We start from the raw sequence: 22,708 nt of genomic DNA, 5'->3' as shown, positions 1-22,708 counted from the left end.
GTGGCTTAGAAATACTTCGAAATTTGCCTCTTCGTCACAACACACTGAACGTTAAAATCAAGTGGTTGGGTTTTTATTGGCTTATTTTGTCTTTAACCGTTTTATTTCTCGAGCTGTCATCGTTCTTTTCGTATTACATCCTTATGAACCTTTTCTGGATTAAAAAAATGACGTTATAATAACGAAACTCTAACTGGCGTTGGATTAGGACGAAGTTGACTCCATTCCTTTTCCTCCCCGTAGTGTGGGCGCTACGAGGAAAGACCTCGGCGAGAACCAGCGAAGCCCGGGCTGCCCTTGCCGTGCGGGCGCACACTTGCTCCCCGCGCCGGGCTGCCCCGGGCGGCCGCGGCAGCCTCCGCGTGTGTCCGCGGCTCCCTCCCGCCCTCGCCCGCAGTCCCCCGATCCCGATCCCGGATCTCTGGGTCCACAGCTTGGCTCCCTCCCGAGCCGGAGCCGGAGCCGGAGCCGGAGCCGGAGTCGCGGCTGGGCCCGGCCGCCGCGTCACAGGGGGAGGGAACCCGGGGGGAGGGGGAGGGGCGGTGAGGTCAGCGGCGGCGGCGCGTCCGCGGGCGGCGGGAGCGGCGCATGCGCGGAGCGAGGCCCGTGAGTGGCAGCGGCGGCGAGCGGGGGGCGGGCGAGGGGCCGAGAGTGGGGGAGCGGGCGGGGGCCGTCGAGGCGGCGGTGTGTGGGCGCGACGGCTGCGAGTTGGAGAGGTCTGTGGTGCGGGTCGCCCCGGGGGAGCCCCGGCGCGGGCCTCGCGCGACGGCCACGGTCGCGCGGCGTGTGTGTGGGGTCCACGCACACCCGCAAAACTTCCTCCTCCCCTGCTCCGGGAGAGCGAGCGAGCGTGTGTGAGAGAGCGAGTGTGAGGAGCGAGCCGCGGCCCGGCGTCCAGCGCCGCCACTGGAGCAGCTGTCAAAACTTCGCCGCCGCCGCCCGGGCCTGACGGGCCTGACGCGCGGGGGAGGGGCGGCCGGCCGGGGGCGCGACCCCCTCGCCGCCCCCGCCCGGCCCCGCGGCCCGCCCTCCCCGCGCCGGGCCCCTTTCTCCTCCCGCCGCGGGCGGCCCGGGGGAGGGGCCGCGGGCGGAGACCCCGGGGGCCGGCGCCCCTCACGCCGCCCGCCCGCCCGGCTGCCCCGCCCGCCCGCACCCGCCGGCCCCGCCCGCCCCGCACCGCCCGCCCCGCCCGCCGCCCCCCGCCCGGCCCCTGCGCGCGGAGGTGCGCGCGCCCGCGCCGATGTGTGTGAGTGCGTGTCCTGCTCGCTCCATGTTGCCGCCTCTCCCGGTACCTGCTGCTGCTCCCGGGGCTGCGGGAAATGCGAGAGGCTGAGCCGGGGAGGAGGAACCCGAGCAGCAGCGGCGGCGGCGGCGGCCGCGGCGGCGGGAGGAGCCCCCCAGGAGGAGGACCGGGATCCATGTGTCTTTCCTGGTGACTAGGATGTCGTCGGAGGAGGACAAGAGCGTGGAGCAGCCGCAGCCGCCGCCACCACCCCCCGAGGAGCCTGGAGCCCCGGCCCCGAGCCCCGCAGCCGCAGACAAAAGACCTCGGGGCCGGCCTCGCAAAGATGGCGCTTCCCCTTTCCAGAGAGCCAGAAAGAAGTAAGTTGAGTGCGAGGGAGCCAGGCCGGGAGCCAGCGGCGGCGCCGGGCCGGAGCTGTCACCGGGCGCCCGCCCCGCGGCCTCCGCGCCCCGGCGCCCCCCGGCGGGGTGGGGGCGGGGCGGGCCCGCGGGCGGCGGCGGCTCCCGGCCCCGGCCCCGCGCCCCTCGGTAGCCGCCCGCGCCCGGCCTCCCCCGCTCCGCGCCGCCCGCCCGGGCTCCCGCCGGCGCCGGGCTCCGCACACTTTACTTTTCAGTCGGGCCTTTTCGCTGGGTCTTCTCCGCGAGTCTTCTTTTGGAGAAATTTCTCGTAGCCGCGTCTTGGCCTAGCTGGATCATTGAGAAAACAAACCCGGAGCGCGCCCAGGTAGTCCCCGGACGGACTCCGGGCGAACCGCCGAGCCGTCGGCGCTCGGGAAACTCTCGGAGCTGTCAAAACGCCCGGACCGGGTGGTCTCGGGGCGCGGGCTGGGGGCGAGAAGAAAGCGGCCGGGCGAGTGCAGCTTTTGTTTGTCAGCGACTTGCTCCTGGAACTTTTCCTGGTCCCAAACCTGTGTTTTCTTCTTTTGATGATATATTAGGAAGCCATTTGACTTCTTCCTTCCCCCTCCCCCAACACCCAGAACCGCACGCCCGGGCTCCGAAAGCACAACTTCTGTGGGATCCCATAGCTTCGGGGAACGGCCTGCCCAAGTTTTGGAGACGTAGCCAGTGTCCCCTTGTAAGGCAGAATACCAAGAGCGCTTATTCGGAGACAGTGCAGATGTAAATGTGGCTTCTCTCGTCAGTCTTAGCTGTAAGGGGCTTGGGAATAGGTTCGCCTGCCTTTGATCATACAGTAGGGCTCGACACCAGCTTATTAGAGGACCAGAAATGTCTTACAGAACGGTATTTGACGGCTTTGCCTGTAAATTAAGAAACCCGTTTTAGTGCCAGCGAACTGCTTGGCTTCTGTGGCTCTTGTGTGTGCCGTGGAAGAACTGTGACTGTCTCTCGAAGTTGTAGAATGGCGTGTGTGCTTACTCATTTCATGATATGATATTCTCATTGAACTGTCGGGACTGGAAGGGTGCGCTGAGACGTGAAGGAAGCCAGCACGTTCATGGATAGGCTGTTTCTTTGGTTCGGGTGCATTCATTTAGTAATAATATTGTTGTTTGGTGATTTGTAGTAAAAATAGTAGCGTGAACTGAGGCATAGCAGAGGTGGGTTGTGGGAACCCATTAAGCTCTTGACTTGAATGTGCTCTTTTCTTGCCCGGGTGTCCTTTTACTATGAAATGATTCAGGGCCTTCAACTTGCCTCCATATTTTATTGCTAGCTCTTACCTAGCTATGATAATCCTGAGGGAAGCGAGTACAGGATGTGTATACATTATTACGGTAGCTTCTTCGGGATACAGAGTTAGGGCTTATTTACTATGCCACTTGCGTTGTAATATAATGGCAAATATAAAATACCCTTACTCTATATTAACTGAAATTTGGAGAAGGAAGTGGAGGTTTAAGTAATTTTTAGACGTCTAAGCCACTTTTGCATCCTTTAAAGCAACTGAGGACAAGCCATATTGGGGTTTTACCTTGATTGCCTCCCATTTCACTATTTGAAAAGCATTTCTTCATCTTTTACTGAACATTAATTTGCGATTATTGTTTTAAATTTGCATTTTAATTCTTACCCTAGAAAGAGTAGATCTATGTTGTCACACCCCACACCCCATACTCATGCACACGCGCACACTCACACGCACGCGCACACTCGCACACACACTCTACTTTTGAAATGAGCTCATTTGTATTAGTGCAGCTCCTGGGTGCACTGGACGATGAGGATATTACCACTTTATTATTTTAATTCTTAATCTCATATTATGAAGAAATAGGTAGCCTTTGGAGAAAATAAATTTCTGCTGAATGACAGTGTAACCTAACACTATGAAACATCAAAACTTTTGGAAATATGTAGAACAAATGTAAGTCTTTAGAGAGCTTTTTCTTTTAGATTTGAAAACTAGTACTGCATTCTTTGTAGGAAAGTAAAGTCTACTGGTAAATTTGACAGGTCTAAACTTTTTAGAGCTTTTTTTTTTTTTGAAATTGTGTCTTTTGAAGGGAATAGAATCTCCAGTTGTATTTAGAAACGTAAATGGAAACTAACAAATGAGTTGGAAAGCAAAAAGAGAAGGTTTTTCAATTGTCTATCTCTATATTGTCTAAGAATCCATGCAGAAAAGACCCTGTAGTTGAGTAGTAAAGACTCTGAAAGTGAAACTTATGTGTAACCAGTGTAAATGAGGTTTGTAATGACTGAAATTATGTGAAATTGCAAATAATTCACCTGAGAAATGAAAATTAATCTTCTTTGCTAAATACCATAGAGGTATTTTAAGTTGTTAACGTTACTTAGATGTTCATTAACTTAGTGAGTTACATTAAGTAGAGAAGATGTCCCGTCCCCCCCCCCCCCCCCCCCCCCCCCCCGCCATGAAGTCTTGGTTTGTAGCCCAGGCTGTAGTGCAGTGTTATGATCTAGGCTCACCACAACCTCCACCTCCTGGATTCAAGTGATTCTCCTGCCTCAGCCTCCAGAGTAGCTGGGATTACAGGCAAGCACCATTGCACCCGGCTAATTTTTTGTATTTTTAGTAGAGACAGGGTTTCATCATGTCGGCCAGGCTGGTCTTGAACCCCCAACCTCAGGTAATCCACCCGGCTTGGCCTCCCAAAGTGCCAGGATTACAGGCGTGAGCCACCGCACCCGGCTGAGAAGATGCCTTTTGACACTAAAGTGGATTTGTGTATTTATCTTTGGCTTAAAAAAACATGCACCACCGGCCGGGCGCGGTGGCTCAAGCCTGTAATCCCAGCACTTTGGGAGGCCGAGACGGGTGGATCACGAGGTCAGGAGATCGAGACCATCCTGGCGAACACCGTGAAACCCCGTCTCTACTAAAAAATACAAAAAACTAGCCGGGCGAGGTGGCGGGCGCCTGTAGTCCCAGCTACTCGGGAGGCTGAGGCAGGAGAATGGCGTAAACCTGGGAGGCGGAGCTTGCAGTGAGCTGAGATCCGGCCACTGCACTCCAGCCCGGGCTACAGAGTGAGACTCTGTCTCAAAAAAAAAAAAAAAACAAAAAAAACCCATGCACCACCAATTACACTTTCCTCAAGTTTAAAATTTTAATAATTAGGTAAATAAATAAAGCATTTTCTTGTCTTACAGTGTTAGCTAGATTGTTTTTGTGTGTTTTATCGTGAATTAAAAGCATAGCTGTGTAGTTACTGCTTTTACATTAACTATAAATACTTTTAAATTTTGTTTACTACCTAAAATCAAGAAATTTGAACTGAAGCTATTAATCTTAGAGTTGGAAAGGTAAGTACATAGAGATTTTCTGTTGTACAGATGTCAGGTGGCACAGTGAAATTTACATTCATTTGAAAGTTCCCCTTAACTGTAAAGAATATCAAATTATTTGATAATTTGGAGTAGTTCATAATTTTTATCAGAGGCATAGGTCTTAACCATTAGCAAGCCTCTGTCAGAATATGCACGTATTAAAGATCTGATTATTTTTGTGTTAATGTTAAAAAATTTTTCGGAATATTTTATTTTTTCCATCTTTACACCGTAAATTCACATTACCAAGTTGGGAAGCCAAAGAAACAGTCTACTGTACTATGTTTCTTACCAGTTCATGAAAATTGATGTTAGAAATGGTGTGGGTTGGCCGGGCGCGGTGGCTCAAGCCTGTAATCCCAGCACTTTGGGAGGCCGAGACGGGCGGATCACGAGGTCAGGAGATCGAGACCATCCTGGCTAACACGGTGAAACCCTGTCTCTACTAAAAAATACAAAAAAACTAGCAGGGTGAGGTGGCGGGCGACTGTAGTCCCAGCTACTCAGGAGGCTGAGGCAGGAGAATGGCGTGAACCCGGGAGGCGGAGCTTGCAGTGAGCTGAGATCCAGCCACAGCACTCCAGCCTGGGTGACAGAGCGAGACTCCGTCTCAAAAAAAGAAAAAAAAAAAAAAAAAAAAGAAATGGTGTGGGTGTGGGGGATAGGGGTGGGTGTACAGAAGCAGCAGGTGGTAGGGATAGGATTTCTGAAGCACTATCCTTGGCCCTTTTTGAGTAAACTCTTTATACCCTGAACCACTTTCTTTTCAGAGGGCAATTGCTATTATTAGAGAGCCACCTTAAGCGTTATTATTGTAGAAAAATTAGGCACAACCAGTGATTGCCATTACAAGGACCAGCAAAAATGGCTAGGTTGCTACTCCGTATTTGTAATGCCCTTCCCCCAACAAAATTTCTCCTTTTCATAGCTGTGAATTTGAAATAAGTGATAGAAAACTGTACTGCATTACAATATATATCGTTTAATAAAACAAGTTTATAGTTGAGAGATAGCACTATTATTCATGCTTTTTGAGATAATGCAAATTTGTAATTTTTATGACAGCAATTCTTAGTAATTTATTGTCCAAGAGATTTGGTAAAATTTTTGATACCTATTGGTCTTTGGGACTCAGTAGGCACTGAAATGTTTTAATTCAGTTGAAAAGCTGGTTCAGGATTGCTACCCTCTCTTACCTGTTAGGAGGTTGTTCTTTAACCTGACCTGAAATGCCCATGAATAAGAACCTGGTTTTTTTTTTTTTTTTTTTTTTTTGACGAGTCTCGCTCTGTCTGCCCAGGCTGGAGTGCAGTGGTGTGATCTCGGCTCACTGCAGCTTCCGCCTCCCAGGTTCAAGTGATTCTCCTGTCTCAGCCTCCTGAGTAGCTGGAGTAGCTGGGACTACAGGTGCATACCACTATGCCTGGCTGATTTTTGTATTTTTAGTAGAGACGGGGTTTCACCGTGTTAGCCAGGATGGTCTAAATCTATTGACCTTGTGCCTTGTGATCTGCCTGCCTCGGCCTCCCAAAGTGCTGGGATTACGGGCGCACTACACCTGGCCCAGGGAATTTCTAATATTTGAGAAGATGTTGTTTTTAGTCTATTATACAAATTCATATAAAACGTACTGGTTACTACTATGTAAACTTGATAAACACGAATTTCCATGGAAATTTAAAAGTATCACAATTTGTTTTCCCGTTCTGAAACTTGTGATTTTATTACATTTTCCTATTATTTCAGTTAATTCCATAATGCCAGATTTGTTGTCAATTTCCCGAGTGACAATCCACACTGCTTCCTCTCATTCATCTATTCCGCAAAACTGCAAAATTTCCCAGACCACAGTCAGGTTTCTCTGGATAGATAGTGGTTGTTCAACTTTGTAAACTTAAGTCACTTTAAATTCATGACGGAGAGGCTTTGTGAAACTTCATTGACCTTCCAAGGTGAAAATTGGTCAGTTTTCAGTTATAAAGGACATTAAGGATGGGTCTGGTGGCTGATACATGTAATCCCAGCACTTTGGGGATACTGAGTCAGGAGGCTCACTTGATCCTTATTTAAAAGGAGTTTGAGACCAGCCTGGGCAACAAAGTGAGGCCTTGTCTCTACAAAAAATCAGCTGGGTGTGGTGGTAGGTACCTGTAGTCCCAACTACTATGGAGGCTAAGCTGAGAGAGGATTGTGTGAGGCTTGGATGTTGAGGCTGCAGTGAACCGAGATCGCGCCACTACGTTCTAGTCAGGTGACAGAGCAAGACTCTCTAAATAAATAAATAGGAATGTTAGATGGTCTCTCTGCGCTCTTGCCTGGTGCGGACGTGTTAAGATACCCTCGCTAGGTTGTGATTTAGTTTTTAATCTGTGAGATGTTTGGGCCAAACAATTTTTAGCTGCCATGGAATAAACTTGCCAGTCAGTGTGTGAGTTTGTGTTTGCGTTTACTTTTTTTATTTGTATATTGTTCTGGTCCATTTTTATCTTTTAATTTCAGAAAGCTGATTAATCTCTTCCTTTTCTCTTTAAATATTTTCTTTATCATGTTTGTGTTACAGTGGTTATTTTGAGAACTTTTTGGCAGGATAAGTTGGAAAAGTTATGAAGTAGAATAGAGATTTTTTTTTTTTTTTGAGATGGAGTCTCACTCTCTTGCCCAGGCTGGAGTGTGGCGATGTGATCCTGGCACACTGCAGCCGCCACTCTCCAGGTTCAAGCGATTCTTCTGGCTCAGCCTCCTAAAAAGCTGGGATTACAGTTGCATGCCACTACACCCAGCTAATTTTTGTGTTTTTATAGAGATGGGGGTTTCACCATGTTGGCCAGGCTGGTCTCGAACTCCTGACCTCAGGTAATCTGCTCGCCTCGGCCTCCCAAAGTGCTGGGATTACAGACATGAGCCACCACACCTGGCTGAGATGATTTCTTTTTTTATTATGGCCATTGCCTATAGATGTAAGCTGGTGGTTATCTGTAAAAATGTAATAGAAAGGCCGGGCGTGGTAGCTCACACCTGTAATCCTAGCACTTTGGGAGGCTGAGGCCAGTGGATCACAAGGTCAGGAGTTCGAGACCAGCCTGGCCAATATGGTGAAACCTTGTCTCTACTAAAAATACAAAAATTAGCCGTGTGTGGTGTGGGCACCTATAGTCCCAGTGACTCGGGAGGCTGAGGCAGGAGAATCGCTTGAACCCAGGAGGCGTAGGTTTCAGTGAGCTGAGATTGCGCTGTTGCACACCAGCCTGGGTGACAGAGTGAGACCCTGTCTCAAAAAGAAAAAAGAAAAAGTAATAGACCAATCTTGAATTTATAACTGGAAGTGTGGATCCCTTTATTTGCAGAATTTGAGGGACTTAAGAGCACAAGTTAAGAGAAACAGAAATGACACAGCTCTTTTTGCACTTTGTAATATTCTAGAAAAAGCCTCATGTAAAAGGTAGGAAAATTGTTTCACTTTGTTTCTGCTGTTAATTTTGTGATGGCAGTAACTACATATGATCCACAAATGTAAAAATTGTTTAGCAAGTCTTAAGTTTTCTATACTTTTCTGTAACTTTTTAGGTCTTTCATTTGGTACATGTTATTTAAAGAGCTACAAAGTGCAAAGTATGTCCTGGGATGAACAGTCAACCCTGGAAGATTCATTGTGGCCTAGAGGGGTGCTCAAAGATTTGGAGGAAGTAGTATTTGAATTAGACCTTGAAGGATTGGTGGGATTTAGCTAAGTAGAATGACAAGAGAATAAGTGTGTGAGGGAGCAATGTGAATGAAATTATTGAGGGAAGGAGGTGTAAAAGGTGGGGTGGCGTGTGACTGTCTGACTAGAACAGAGGCTGCGTGTAGTGGTGAGGCCAAGCTGTGATAGTTCTTGAATGCCAGACTCATGAGTTAGGGCTTTATCTGGTAGGCCAGGAGTTATAAACTGCTTACAGGGAGCAGCTAAGCAATTTAAATGAATAGTAGGCTGCTTCTAAGAATCTGAATGACAACTGACACTTTAGACCTTGGGTTGGGGAGAAAATGGGAAATAAAAACAGCCTTGGGGAAGTCTAGGAGTTCTTATGCTCTGCTTAAGGTGAAACTGATAAAAAATTCTGGCTGATGGTTGCTATTTGAGATGCTGTTTCTAGATTTTTCAAGAGGGTGGATGGAAACTTGGATTTTTATGATTTTTTTTTTTCTTTTTTGAGATGGAGTTTTACTCTTGTTGCCCAGGTTAGAGGGCAATGGTGCGCTCTCGGCTCACTGCAACCTCTTCCTCCTGGGTACGAGCAATTCTCCTTCCTCAGCCTCCCGAGTAGCTGGGATTACAGGCGCCCACCACCATGCCCGGCTAGTTTTTTTTTTTTTTTTGTAGTTTTAGTAGAGACGAGGTTTCACAATGTTGGCAAGGCTGGTCTCGAACTCCTGACCTCAGGTGATCCACCCGCCTTGGCCTCCCGAAGTGCTGGAATTACAGGCATGAGCCACTGTGCCCAGCCCTTTTTATGATTTTTAAACTTGGATTTTAGATGTTTTTCATTAATTAGAATCTAAAACAGTATTTGTGACTACACCTTTTAGACTAGGTTTAATCCATGGACCACCAGGGGACTACAGGTCTCAATCTCTGCTTTATGCCCGATTATTTTATTTTTTAAATGAAAGTTTTCAAAGTAGGTATTTACAGTATTCTTGAGGATAGGAACCTTACTAAATTTCTTTGTATTCTGTTTAGCATTTTATGCATTTGAATGTAGGCACTCAAGTACTTGGCGATTTAATGATGACTATTATTAAAAAAAACACTCTGGTAATAATATGGAGGCAGGAGTTACCTGGAGGCAGAGATAATAGGCTGTTACAATAGTAGTATGAGTGATCAAGCCAAAGCGTAGAATGTTGGTAGTGTGAATGGGGAGGAAGATCCCAGTCCCTGCAAAGGAGGAATTCGGAAGTTTCTGGTATAGATGTTGTAGCAGGCATCCAGATCGATTGGATGCCTGCTAAGCATTTGTGGAAGTAGGACTGGAGTTGAGTAATTGATTAGGGTAAGTATTTAAAGATGTTACTTAACATGTAGTCACTGAGAATATGGGGTATGGGAAATAGTAAAGGATTAGGATGCTTTGTTGCCCTTAGGAGATGGGGGACCAATTATACCCAGAAAAACAAGAAAGGAAATCAGAATATATTCTCATTACAAGTGGACAACATACACATACAGAGATGCTCATGGCAGCAGTATTAGTAGTAGAGAAAAGTTGGCAACAAGAAAATACCCATTAATGGACTACCTTGCAGTTTTAAATCAAGACAGAGAGATAGATCTGTGGACCCTGAAGTGGGAGAATGTCTATGATATATTGTTGAATTAGAGAAAAACCTTTCCAAAAGTTTAAAGCAGTAAGTTTAGTAGTAACATTATTTTGTGAAAAGCACGTAAACCCGAACTGTGCATGTATTTTGTGCATATAAAAATATTGGGAAGGATACATAATATTAATACTCTGGGGGCCTGGCGCGGTGGCTCACGCCTGTAAGTCCAGCACTTTGGGAGGTCAAGGAGGGTGAGTCACGAGGTCAGGAGTTCAGGACCAGCCAGGCCAAGATGGTGAAACCCGATGTCTACTAAAACTACAAAAATTAGCCGGTCATGGTGGCAGGTGCCTGTAATCCCAGCCACTCGGGAGGCTGAGGCAGGAGAATTGCTTGAACCTGGGCAGCAGCGTTTGCAGTGAGCTGAAATTGTGCCGTTGCATTCCAGCCTGGGCAACAGAGTGAGACTCTGTCTCAAAAAAAAAAAAAAACAAAAAACTCTGAGGAGTATATTCTTTCAATATACATCTATGCATTAAAAAAAAAAAAGCCTCGGGAGGCTGAGGCAGGAGAATGGTGTAAGCCCGGGAGGTGGAGCTTGCAGTGAGCTGAGATCCGGCCACTGCACTCCAGCCTGGGCGAAAGAGCGAGACTCTGTCTCAAAAAATAATTAATTAGGCCGGGCGAGGTGGCTCAAGCCTGTAATCCCAGCACTTTGGGAGGCCGAGACAGGCGGATCACGAGGTCAGGAGATCGAGACCATCCTGGCTAACACAGTGAAACCCCGTCTCTACTAAAAATACAAAAACTTAGCCGGGCGAGGTGGCAGGCGCCTGTAGTCCCAGCTACTCGGGAGGCTGAGGCAGGAGAATGGCGTGAACCCGGGAGGCGGAGCTTGCAGTGAGCTGAGATCCGGCCACTGCACTCCAGCCTGGGTGACAGAGCGAGACTCCGTCTCAAAAAAAAAAAAAAAAATAAAATAAAATAAAATAAAAATAAAAAAAACTAATAGTTCAAAAAAAGTAAATCATTTGACAAATGAGAAAACCAAATTCTGTGGGCATCACTGATTATAGAGCTAAGACCTTCTGGATTCAAGTCTAGGTTGTACTACATATTAGCTGTTTGACCTTGGGCAAGTTATTTAAATTTTTTGTGCCATGGTTGCCTCACCTGTAGAGAGGACATAATAATACACCTAATTTAGCATTGTTGTGAATTTATATATGTGTAGAATTTAGAACAGTTTCTGGTATAGACTAAGTTCCATTAAGAGGTGCTATTGTAAGGATTTAACTACTGTTGTTACTATCATTGCCAGTAATCATCAATCATCAACCAGTTGCCTATTATCAACTATTTAGAGACAGAAGTGATTAGAAACCAAATTCACTCTAAAAGTGCCATGATACAAGGCTGGGTATGTTGGCTCACACCTGTAATGCCAGTGCTTTGGGAAGCAAAGGTGGGAGGATTGCTTAAGTCTAGGAGTTTGAGACCAGCCTGGGCAACGTAGTGAGACCCCCCCATCTCTACAAAAAATTAAAAATAGCTGGATGCGGTGGTATGTACTTGTAGTTCCAGTTACTTGGGAGGCTGAGATGGGAGGATTGCTTGAGCCCAGGAGTTGGAGGCTACAGTGAGCCGTGATCATGCCACTGCACTCCAGCCTGGGTGACAGAGCAAGACCCTATCTCCAAAAAAAAAAAAAAAAAAAAAAACTATGACGTAAAATAATGCAGTTGTTATTGGAGGCGGGGATAGTGGGGTGGCAAAGATTTTCTTAGTGTGCAGATGTCCCCAATAAAGAGAAAAAGAAGAAACATTTTTAAAAAGCTAGGTCAACAGAAATCTCTATGCAGTGTTTTTCTTTTTTTCTTTTTTTTTTTTTTTTTGAGACGGAGTCTCGCTCTGTCGCCCAGGCTGGAGTGCAGTGGCTGGATCTCAGCTCACTGCAAGCTCCGCCTCCCGGGTTCGGGCCATTCTCCTGTCTCAGCCTCCTGAGTAGCTGGGACTACAGGCGCCCGCCACCTCGCCCGGCTAGTTTTTTGTAGTTTTTAGTAGAGACGGGGTTTCACCGTGTTAGCCAGGATGGTCTCGATCTCCTGACCTCGTGATCCGCCCGTCTCGGCCTCCCAAAGTGCTGGGATTACAGGCTTGAGCCACCGCGCCCGGCCTGCAGTGTTTTTCATTATGAGCAATACACGAAAAACAACCAAAGCAATTCCCTAGGAGTTGTATATGTAGTAATAATATTCCAATTTTTTTGTTTTTGTTTTTTGAGACAGAGTCTCGCTCTGTTGCCCAGGCTGGAGTGCAGTGGCATGATCTCGGCTCACTGCAAGCTCCGCCTCCCGGGTTCACGCCATTTTCCTGCCTTAGCCTCCCAAGTAGCTGGGACTACAGGCGCCCGCCACCACGCCCGGCTAATTTTTTGTATTTGTAGTAGAGATGGGGTTTCACTATGTTAGCCAGGATGGTCTCGATCGCCTGACCTCACCTCATGATCCACCTGCTTTGGCCTCCCAAAGTGCTGGGATTACAGGCATGAGCCACTGTGCCCAGCCCCCAAATTTTTTATTGCTCAAACCTTTAAATGTTGTTAGAGTAGATTTTTACATGTTATAACTCTGCTGGCTAGGGTTTTATTAGTAGGCCTACCTCAGTGAGACTTATTTTAGGTGGTTTTAAAATGATTTCTTACATCTTTTGTCTTTGGTCACTTTAAATCTTTACACCTTATTGTAATCGATTTACATTAGAAGCAGCATACTTGATGGTCTCAGTGAAGTCTGTGTGGTTTTGTTCTTTTAGTGGAGCCTAGCAAAAAAAGAATTTCCTTGATTTCCTGATCTTTGGGATTCTAATCATATGTACCACATTTGGAATAAGCACATAGTTGAATATAAAATGACAAAATGAAACATAACCATATTTTTTACCTTAAAGTTCTCATCATTGGATTGTTCTACCATAGTTGAAGTGTTTGGTTAGTATGGCCAAGTTTTTGTTTGGAATTTTGCTCTTGTCGCCCAGGCTGAAGTGCAGTGGCACGATCTCGGCTTACTGCCACCTCAGCCTCCCGGGTTCAAGCGATTCTCCTTCCTCAGCCTCCCGAGTAGCTAAGATTACAGGCACCCCGCCACCATGTCCGGCTAATTTTTGTATTTTTAATAGAAATGGGGTTTCACCATGTTGGCCAGGCTGGTCTCGAACTCCTGACCTCAGGTGATCCACTCGCCTTGGCCTTCCAAAGTGCAGGGATTACAGGTGTGAGCCACTGTGCCTGGCCCTAAGTTTTTCTTACATTAGACTTTCACCTTATAGAGTTGTAGAATATTAAAACTATTAATAGATGAGAATTCAAGAAGATTGAGTGTAACCCCTCATTTTATAGATAACTGAGCCCCAGAGAGATTATGGAATGCTAGAAGTCATATATTAAGGTGTTACTTGTACAGTAGATAAAAGGAGGAGATGGTAGTCTACTGTATTGGTGACCCATAGTGAACCATGCCTGCTGGTATTCATGCTATTGTATAGTCACCTCCCTTTGTATCTTGCCTAGCCTTGTGACTCACTTTAATCAGTAGAACATAGCAAAAATGACACTCTGCTATTTTTGGGTACAAGCCTTGAGCATGTCAGGCAGCTTCTACTTTTGTACTCTTGGGAACTCTGAGTTGCTGCCATGCAAGAAGCCGTCTTACCTTGCTGGAGAGTTGATGTCTTGCTGGAGAGGAAGAGATTCCAAGACCATATGGAAAGAAGGAGGCCTAACTATCCAGTGTCTTTGCTGCCTTCAGCTCTTAGTTGACTTGCCTGTTGAATATAGACACACAAGTGATTAGTAAGATTAGCGAAGGGGCCGGCATGGTGGCTTATTACTGTGCAGTCCCAGCACTCTGGGAGGCCAAGGCAGGTGGAACACCTGAGCCCAGGAGTTCAAGACCAGCCTGGGCAATATAGCAAAACACCGTCTCTACAAAAAATACAGAAATTAGCTTGGTGTGGTGGCATGTCCCTGTAGTCCTAACTACTCAGGAGACTGAGGTGGGAGGATTGGTCGAGCCCAGGTGGTCGAGGCTACAGTGAGCCATTATCGTGCCACTGCACTCCAGCCTGGGCGACAGAGCGAAGCTTCATTTCTCTCTCTCACATGCACACAAAAGATTAACAGGAACCACGTAGCTAAGCTCAGCCCAGTTTACAAAATCATAAATAAGTAAAATGCGGGTTGTTTTAATCTGTTTTGCTGGAGCAGATGGTTTTCTGAATTCAGGGACTCTAAGAACAAAGAGTATTTGGAGTTGGGTGTGGTAGCACATGCCTATAGTCCCAGCTACTCAGGAGGTTGAGGTGGGAGGATCACTTGAGCAGAGGACTCGGAGGCTGCAGTGAGCTATGATCCTGCCACTGCACCCCAACCAGCCTGGGTGACAGAACAAGACCCGGTCTCAGAAAAAAAAAAAAAAAGTATTCGGGATACAAGTGATAAAAATCTTTATTTTCTGACCTCTTTTACTGAAGTAGTTAAATGAAGTTGCTCCTTAACTTTGCCCTTTATTTTTCTAAAGTACTTTGAAATAGAGATAGGTTTTTATTTTTTATTTTTTTTGAGACAGAGTTTCGCTCTTGTTGCCCAGGCTGGAATGCAATGGTGCGATCTTGGCTCACTGCATCCTCTGCCTTCTGGGTTCAAGAGATTCTCCTGCCTCAGCCTCCCTAGTAGCTGGGATTACAGGCATGTGCCACCACGCCCAGCTGATTTTGCATTTTTTAGTAGAGACAGGGTTTCTCCATGTTGGTCAGGCTGGTCCCGAACTCCCGACCTCAGGTGATTCGTGCACCTTGGCCTCCCAAAGTGCTGGGATTACAGGCGTGAGCCACCGCTCCCGGCTGATAGATTTTTATTATTGAGGAGTTTAAATAGTCTTTAAAAATGGAATTGTCACAGTGTAGATTGGGCTATAGTTAGATCATACGGAATAGAAAGATAAAAGAATTACAAATAACCCTAAAAAGGATATAATTTTACCTTTTTTTTTTTTGACTTGTGCGGAGATCTTTATATATTTGAGCATCCTGGACTCTTGACAGAAGAACTGATTTCTATTTCTGAGCCAATTCTTGACAGCTGGGTATGTCAGTAAGGACTAGGTTCGTCTTTATGTGATTGAAAACCCCGTAATAATAATGACTTGAACAGGAGTGTTTATTTCTGTTTCACTTCAAAGTCTGGAGTGTAGGTATTGAGGCTGGTATTGTCCCTTTGCACTGCAAAGTCATCAGGGGCGTCTCCCTTTATCTCACTTCTCAGACATTTCTAGGGTGTGGCCTTTGCCCTAAGATTCCTTGATGGCTACTAAAGTCCCAGTTACATTATATGCATGTCCCATGAAGCAAAATAGAGAAAGGAGTCCAAGGGCACACAGCTTTGTCCTTTGAAGAAGTATGGTATGTTTTCACTTACGTATAATTGGCTAGAACTATCACAGAGTTCACATGGCCACCTGTAGCTGCAAAGGAGGCTGGGAATGTAGTTTTTTTGTTTGTTTGTTTTTGTTTTTGTTTTTTTGAGACAGAGTCTCGCTCTGTCATGCAGGCTGGAGTGCCGTGGCGCAATCTCGGCTCACTGCAACATCCACCTGCCAGATTCAAGCAATTCTCCTGCCTCAGCCTCCCAAGTAGCTGGGATGACAGGCATGCATCACCATGCCTGGCTAATTTTTGTATTTTTAGTAGAGACAGGGTTTCACCATGTTGGTCAGGCTGGTACGAACTCCTAACCTCCGGCAATCCACCCGCCTTGGCCTCCCAACATTTTGGAATTATAGGCGTGAGCCACCACATCTGTCTGGGAATGTAGTTTTTTTTTTTTCTTTTCTTTTTTTTTAGACGGAGTCTCACTCTGTCGCCCAGGCTGGAGTGTTGTGGCGTGATCTCGGCTCACCGCAAGCTCCGCCTCCCAGGTTCACGCCATTCTCCTGCCTCAGCCTCCCGAGTAGCTGGGACTACAGGCGCCCGCCACCTCGCCCGGCTAGTTTTTTGTGTGTTTTTAGTAGAGACAGGGTTTCACCGTGTTAGCCAGGATGGTCTCGATCTCCTGACCTTGTGATCCGCCCGCCTCGGCCTCCCAAAGTGCTGGGATTACAGGCTTGAGCCACCGCACCCGGCCCCATATTTTAAAGTTTTCTAGTAAACCTGAGTTCCCACTTCTTTTTTTTCCTTCCAGCTTTTATTTTAGGTTCAGGGGTTACATGCACAGATTTGTTGACATGGGCACATTGTGTGTCGCTGAGGCTTAGTGCACAAATGATTTTGTCACTCAGATAGTGAGCAGAGTACCCAGTAGGTAGTTTTTGGATCCTCACCTTCCTCCCAGCCTCCACCCTCGAGTAAGCCCTGGTGTCTCTTGGTCCCCTTTGTGTCCACCTGTACTTAGTGTTTAGCTCCCACTTGGAAGTCAGAACACACAGTGTTTGGTTTTCTGTTAATTAATTCGCTTACAAATAATGGCCTCCAGCTGCATCCATGCTGTGCAAAGGATAATTTCATTCTTTTTTTATGGCTGCACAGTATTCTATCTTGTATATGTACCGTGTTTTCTTTATCCAGTCCACTGTTGATGGGCATTTAGGTTGATTCCATGTCTTTGCTATTGTGCAAAGTCCTGTGATGAACATATGTGTATGTGTGTCTTTATGGTAGAACAATTTCTATTAATTTGGGTATATACCCAGTAATTGGATTCCTGGATTGAATGGTAGTTCTCAGTTCTTTGAGAAAATCCCCAAAGTGCTTTTGACAGTGGCTGAACTAATTAACATTCCCACTAGCAGTGTATAAGCCTTCCCTTTTCTCTACAACTTTGCTAACATGTTTTTTTTTTTGACTTTTTAATCATAGCCATTCTGACTTGTGAGATGGTATTTCATTGTGGTTTTGATTTGCATTTCTCTAATGATAAGTGATGTTGAGCATTTTTTCAGAGGCGTGTTGGCCACATGTATGTCTTCTTTTGAGAAGTGTCTGTTCATGCCCTTTGCCCATTTTTTAAATGGGGTTGTTTTTTGCTTGTTGATTTAAGTTCCTTATAGATTCTGTATATTAGGCCTGTTTTTAAAATTTATTTTTATTTACTTTTTATTTTTTTTAGATGGAGTCTCACTCTTTCACCAGGCTGGAGTGCAGTGGTGTGATCTCGGCTCACTGCAACCTCTGCCTCCCGGGTTCAAGTGATTCTTCTGCCTCAGCCTCCCGAGTAGCTGGGACTACAGGCGTGCACCACCGCACCCAGCTAATTTTTGTATTTTTAGTAGAGATGGTGGTTCACCCATGTTGGCCAGGATGGTCTCGATCTCCTGATCTTGTGATCCGCCTGCCTCGGCCTCCCAAAGTGCTGGGATTACAAGTGTGAGCCACTGCACCAGGCCAGGCCTTTGTTGAATGCATAGTTTGCAGATATTTTCTCCTGTTTACTTAGGTTATCTGTTTACTCTGTTGATAATTTCTTTTGCTGTGCAAAAGTTCCCACTTTGTGCAGAACATTCTAAACACTGGAGATAGGGATGATGTAGAGAAATACTAAACTGCTTTAATGTGTATATCAGAATATATAGACTATGTTGTGGTGACAAAGAATCCCAATTCTTAGTGGCATCAGTCAACAGAGGTTCATTTCTTGCTCGTGTTATGTGTTCATCACAGATCCGCGTGGGTGTTAGATTATAGGTGACTTAAAATCTCTTCCTTTCAAAGTGCATTCCTAAAGCATGGTTTATTCTTAGTCAGATTTGCTTTTCCTATTTGTTCTGTGTTAATCACCCAAGGAGGATGTTAGGTGAAATCAAATACTGAGAATCTGCTGTGAGTTACACACTGGAGAGACCAAAACAAGGCAAGATCCCTATCCTCAATTTCTAATAACTCAGTGCACACTGTAATGCAAATGACACATTTTACAATAGATTTCAGAACGTGCTGAGGAGGCTTAGAGAAGGAAGGGACTCATCCCAGAGGAACTGAAGAAAGAAGACATCTGTGTTGAGTCTTTAAAAATGAAAACAGACTTTACTGAAGAGAAAAGGGGGAGTGAGAAACTAGTACAGGGCTATTATGTGTTAGGCACTACCAGTGCTTACCAGAAGTTACCTGTTTTGATAATTGCTAATCACATGGGGTTGAATCATTAGTATGTTTTACAAATGAAGGATTAATTTTTATATAGCTTGTATGTGATTGAGTCAGGATTTGAATCCAGGTGTGTCTGACCCTCACCTTTGCTTTGTAAGAGACTACACAGTCCAGTATGGCAGGAAATGAGGAAGGGAAAGTAAATTGGGCATTTTGAATATTAACTGTAGACAACAGGGAGCCATTCAAGATGTTAAACAGAGGTATAACATTGTGCCCGTGTTAGAAAAACAACTTTGACAACAACTATAAAACTGGAACTAATGATTTTATTGCATGTGGTTAAGTATCAAATGAGGTTTAACTTCTGATCTTCTTTGTAATATTTTATAATTTTCAATGCACAGGTCTTGTACTTTTTTGTTAAATTGATTCCTAAGTATTACATTGTTTTTGATGTTGTTATAAATGTAATTGTTTTCTTTCTTTTTTATTTTTTGGGACAGAGTCTTGCTCTGTTGCCCAGGCAGGAGCACAGTGGCATGATCTCGGCTCACTGCAGCCTCTGCCTCCCGAGTTCAAGCAATTCTCCTGCCTCAGCCTCCTGAATAGCTGGGATTACAGGCGCCTGCCATCATGTCTGGCTAATTTTTTGTATTTTTAGTAGAGACGGACTTTCACCATGTTGGCCAGGCTGGTCTCAAACTTCTGACCTTGTGATCCGCCCGCCTCAGCCTCCGAAAATGCTGGGATTACAGACATGAGCCACCAAGCCCAGTCTTTTTTTTTTTTTTTTTTAATAAAAAAAAAATCTTTTTCTGTAGGGACAGTCATTTCACTATATAGCCCAGACTGGTCTCAAACTCCTAAGCTCAAGTGATCCTCCCACCTTGGCCTCTCAAAGTGCTGGCATTATAGACATGAGCTACCATGCCCAGCCTGATCTATTCTCTTTCAAACTTTTTTCATATACAGTTTGTTTTTGTGATACTACTTACGTACATGTAGAATTTTGTAGCCTACTTTCCCTTGTAACATGTAAAAGAACATTTCCATATTGTTAATCTTTATAACATTTTGAAGGGTGCTTAAGTTTCCATTAAGTAAAACAGGGCTGGGCGCTGTCGCTCACGACTGTAATCCCAGCACTTTGAGGGCTGAGGCAGGCGTATCACAAGGTCAGGAGTTTGAGACCAGCTTGGCCAACATAGTGAAACCTCGTCTGTACTAAAAATACAAAAATTAGCCAGGTGTGGTGGCATGCGCCTGTATTCTCAGTTACTGGGGAGGCTGAGGCAGGAGAATCACTTGAATCCAGGAGGTGGAGGTTGTAGTGAGCCAAGACCACACCATTGCATTCTAGCCTGGGCGACAGAGTGAGACTGTCTCAAAAACAACAACAAAAAACTGAGTAACGACACTATCATTTATGTAACCATACACCTATCCCCCCTTTTCCTCTATCCCCTTTCTCACCCTACTGCCTTTTGCTACTATGTGTAATGCTCTGGCTGACCGTTCTGTAGATAAAGCCCTTTTCATTTTTTGGTTATTTTTATAGGACAGATTACCATAGGCCGGATAATTAGGTTAAAAAAATAAGCATGTGGCCGGGCACGGTAGCCAATAAGCATTTGGCTGGGCACGGTGGCTCACGCCTGTAATCCCAGCACTTTGGGAGGCTGAGGCCGGTGGATCACCTAGATCAGGAGTTCGAGACCAGCCTGATCAACATGGAGAAACCCCGTCTCTACTAAAAATACAAAAATTAGTTGGGCGTGGTTCCGGGCACCTGACCTCAAGTGATGTCCCCTGCCTCGGCCTCCCAAAATTTTTGGATTACAGGCATGAACCACCATGCCCAGCCCTGAAATAATCAAATAAGAGTATTTTATACTCTTATTTTATATAATATATAATATAGTGTATAATAAAAATAAGAGTATTTTTATTAAAGTTTTGAAATGCCACTCCCTAAAAAGGCTGCATCAGTTTGTAATGTCAGTAGCAATGTGCGATAGGTCTGGTGTTATCAAACCTTTGTCATGTACGATATATTAAAATCTTTATCTTAACTGAAAAAAAGTACTTTAGTTCTTAGTTTTTACTTGATTAGTAGGACTAATGAATATTTTGAATTTTTTTTTTTCTTTTTTCTTTGAGACCTGAGTCTTGCACTGTTGCCCAGGCTGGAGTACAGTGACGCAATCTTGGCTTACTGCAACCTTTCGTGTCCCAGGTTCAAGCAATTCTCCTGCCTCAGCCTCCCAAGTAGCTGGGATTACAGGTGCCCACCACAACTCCCAGCTAATTTTTTGTATTTTTAGTAGAAATGGGGTTTCACTATGTTGGCCAAGCTGGTCTTGAATGCTTGATCTCGTGATGCACTCGCCTTGGCCTCCCAAAGTGTTGGGATTACAGGTGTGAGCCACTGTGCCAGCCTACTTTTGAATTTTATTACTTGTATTTCTTGTGAATTGCCCAGTCGTGTTTTGCCCATAGTTTATTGGGGTGAGGGCATTCTGTTTTGTATTATTAATTTAAGCTTATTGTATAACATATTTTAAGACATTTGCTCTAAGAATTTTATCTCATTTCATTGTATAGATAATTATCTTTTGTGTGGTGAAAAGTCCCATTATTTCTTTTAGTTCATTTAAGATTTTATTCAATTATTTATAGAAGTAGTAAGAGAAATATTTGTAGATTAGGGAAACAAAGCATTGGAAGTTTTCATTCCCATTTCCTATCTAATTATTAGAACACAGTACTGGGAAGAGGAACAAAATTTTAATCATGATATTGCTGTTTTTCATAATAACCTAGGACTAGTAACAAATCCTCTCTTTTATCAAGAAAATATTGAAGGCCAGACGTCATCACCTGTAATCACAGCACTTTAGGAGGCTGAGGCAGGCTGATTGCTTGAGCTCGGGATTTCAAAATCAGTCTGGGCAAAATGGTGAGATCCCATCTCTACAAAAAAATAAAAAATTAGCTGGATGTGGTATGCACCTGTTGCCCCAGCTGCTTGGGAGACTGAGTAGGGAGGATTGCTTGAGCCTAGGAGGTTGAGGCTGCAGTGAGCTGTGATCATGCCACTGCAGTCTAGCTTGGTAGCAGAGCAAGACCCTGTCTCAAAAAGAAAAAAAGAAAGAAAGAAAGTATTGAGAAGTTAACTTATTTCATTACCTTAATGAAAAATAGTTAAGGCCCGGTGCAGTGGCTCACGCCTGTAATCCCAGCACTTTGGAATGCTGAAGCGGGTGGATCACCTGAGGTCAAGAGTTTGAGATCAGCTTGACCAACATGGTGAAACCTCTTCTCTACTAAAAATACAAAAATTAGTCGGGCATGGTGCTGGGCACCTGTAATCCCAGCTACTCGAGAGGCAGAGGTAGGAGAATCGCTTGAACCCTGGAGTTGGACGTTGCAGTGAGCTGAGATCGAGCCATTACACTCCAGCCTGAGTGACAAGAGCGAAACTCCGTCTAAAAAAAGAAAAAAATATTTTTTCCAATTACAGTATTTTTATTAAATCTTACTGAGTAGTTTTCATGTCGGCAACTCTTTGTGTTTCTTTCTTTTTTTGAGACGGAGTTTCGTGCTTGTTGCCCAGGCTGGAGTATGATGGCACGATCTTGGCTCATGGCAACCTTCACCTCCCGGGTTCAAATGATTCTCCTGCCTCATCCTCCCGAGTAGCTGGGATTACATGCATGTGCCACCATGCCCCACTAATTTTGTATTTTTAGTAGAGACGAGGTTTCTCCATGTTGGTCAGGCTGTTCTCAAACTCCCAACCTCAGGTGATCTGCCCCCCCCTCGGCCTCCCAAAGTGCCGGGATTACAGGTGTGAGCCACCACACCCAGCTCTTTGTGTTTCGTATACATTTTCTTTTTTTTTGAAACAGAGTCTCAGTATGTCACTCAGGCTGGAGTGCAGTTGCGCCATAAGAGCTCACTGTAACCTCCACCTCCACCTGGGTTCAAGCGATTCTTCTGCCTCAGGCTCCTGCGTAGCTGGGATTACAGGTGTGTGACACCACGCCCAGCTAAGTTTTGTATTTTTAGTAGAGACAGGGTTTCACCATGTTGGTCAGGCTGGTCTCGGAACTCCTGACCTTGTAGTCCGCCTGCCTTGGCCTCCCAGAGTGCTGGGATTACAGGCATGAGCCATCGCGTGTGGTCTCATACATTTTCTAAATTACTTTGGTAAATTTTTTTTTTTCTTCGACGGAGTTTTGCTCTTGTCACCCCGACTGGAGTGCAG

General features: G+C 45.4%; 1 protein-coding gene across 33 annotated transcripts in view; it reads left to right on the top strand.

Annotated features, from left to right (window-relative positions):
- The first annotated feature begins 559 nt into the window (after positions 1-559).
- Positions 560-22,708, top strand: part of KMT2C (lysine methyltransferase 2C) — a 298,808-nt gene continuing 276,659 nt past the window's right edge. For 27 of the 33 annotated variants that reach the window (XR_012433087.1, XR_012433088.1, XR_012433089.1 and 24 more), the window contains exon 1: positions 1,222-1,602. Coding sequence is in view for 25 of the 33 variants with exons in the window: in XM_074036405.1 (XP_073892506.1) it covers positions 1,442-1,602 (161 nt within the window). In the remaining 8 variants the exon portion in view is untranslated. Of the gene's footprint in view, positions 717-1,221; positions 1,603-22,708 lie in introns of those variants that run through there. The other 6 variants (XM_074036399.1, XM_074036404.1, XM_065541094.1 and 3 more) reach the window with 2 other exon arrangements.

Source organism: Macaca fascicularis, chromosome 3 (assembly GCF_037993035.2).
Source record: "Macaca fascicularis isolate 582-1 chromosome 3, T2T-MFA8v1.1".
NCBI classification, from domain to species: Eukaryota; Metazoa; Chordata; class Mammalia; order Primates; family Cercopithecidae; genus Macaca; species Macaca fascicularis.
Note: the sequence above shows the minus strand (reverse complement) of the source record. Positions and strands in the feature narration are given on the sequence as shown.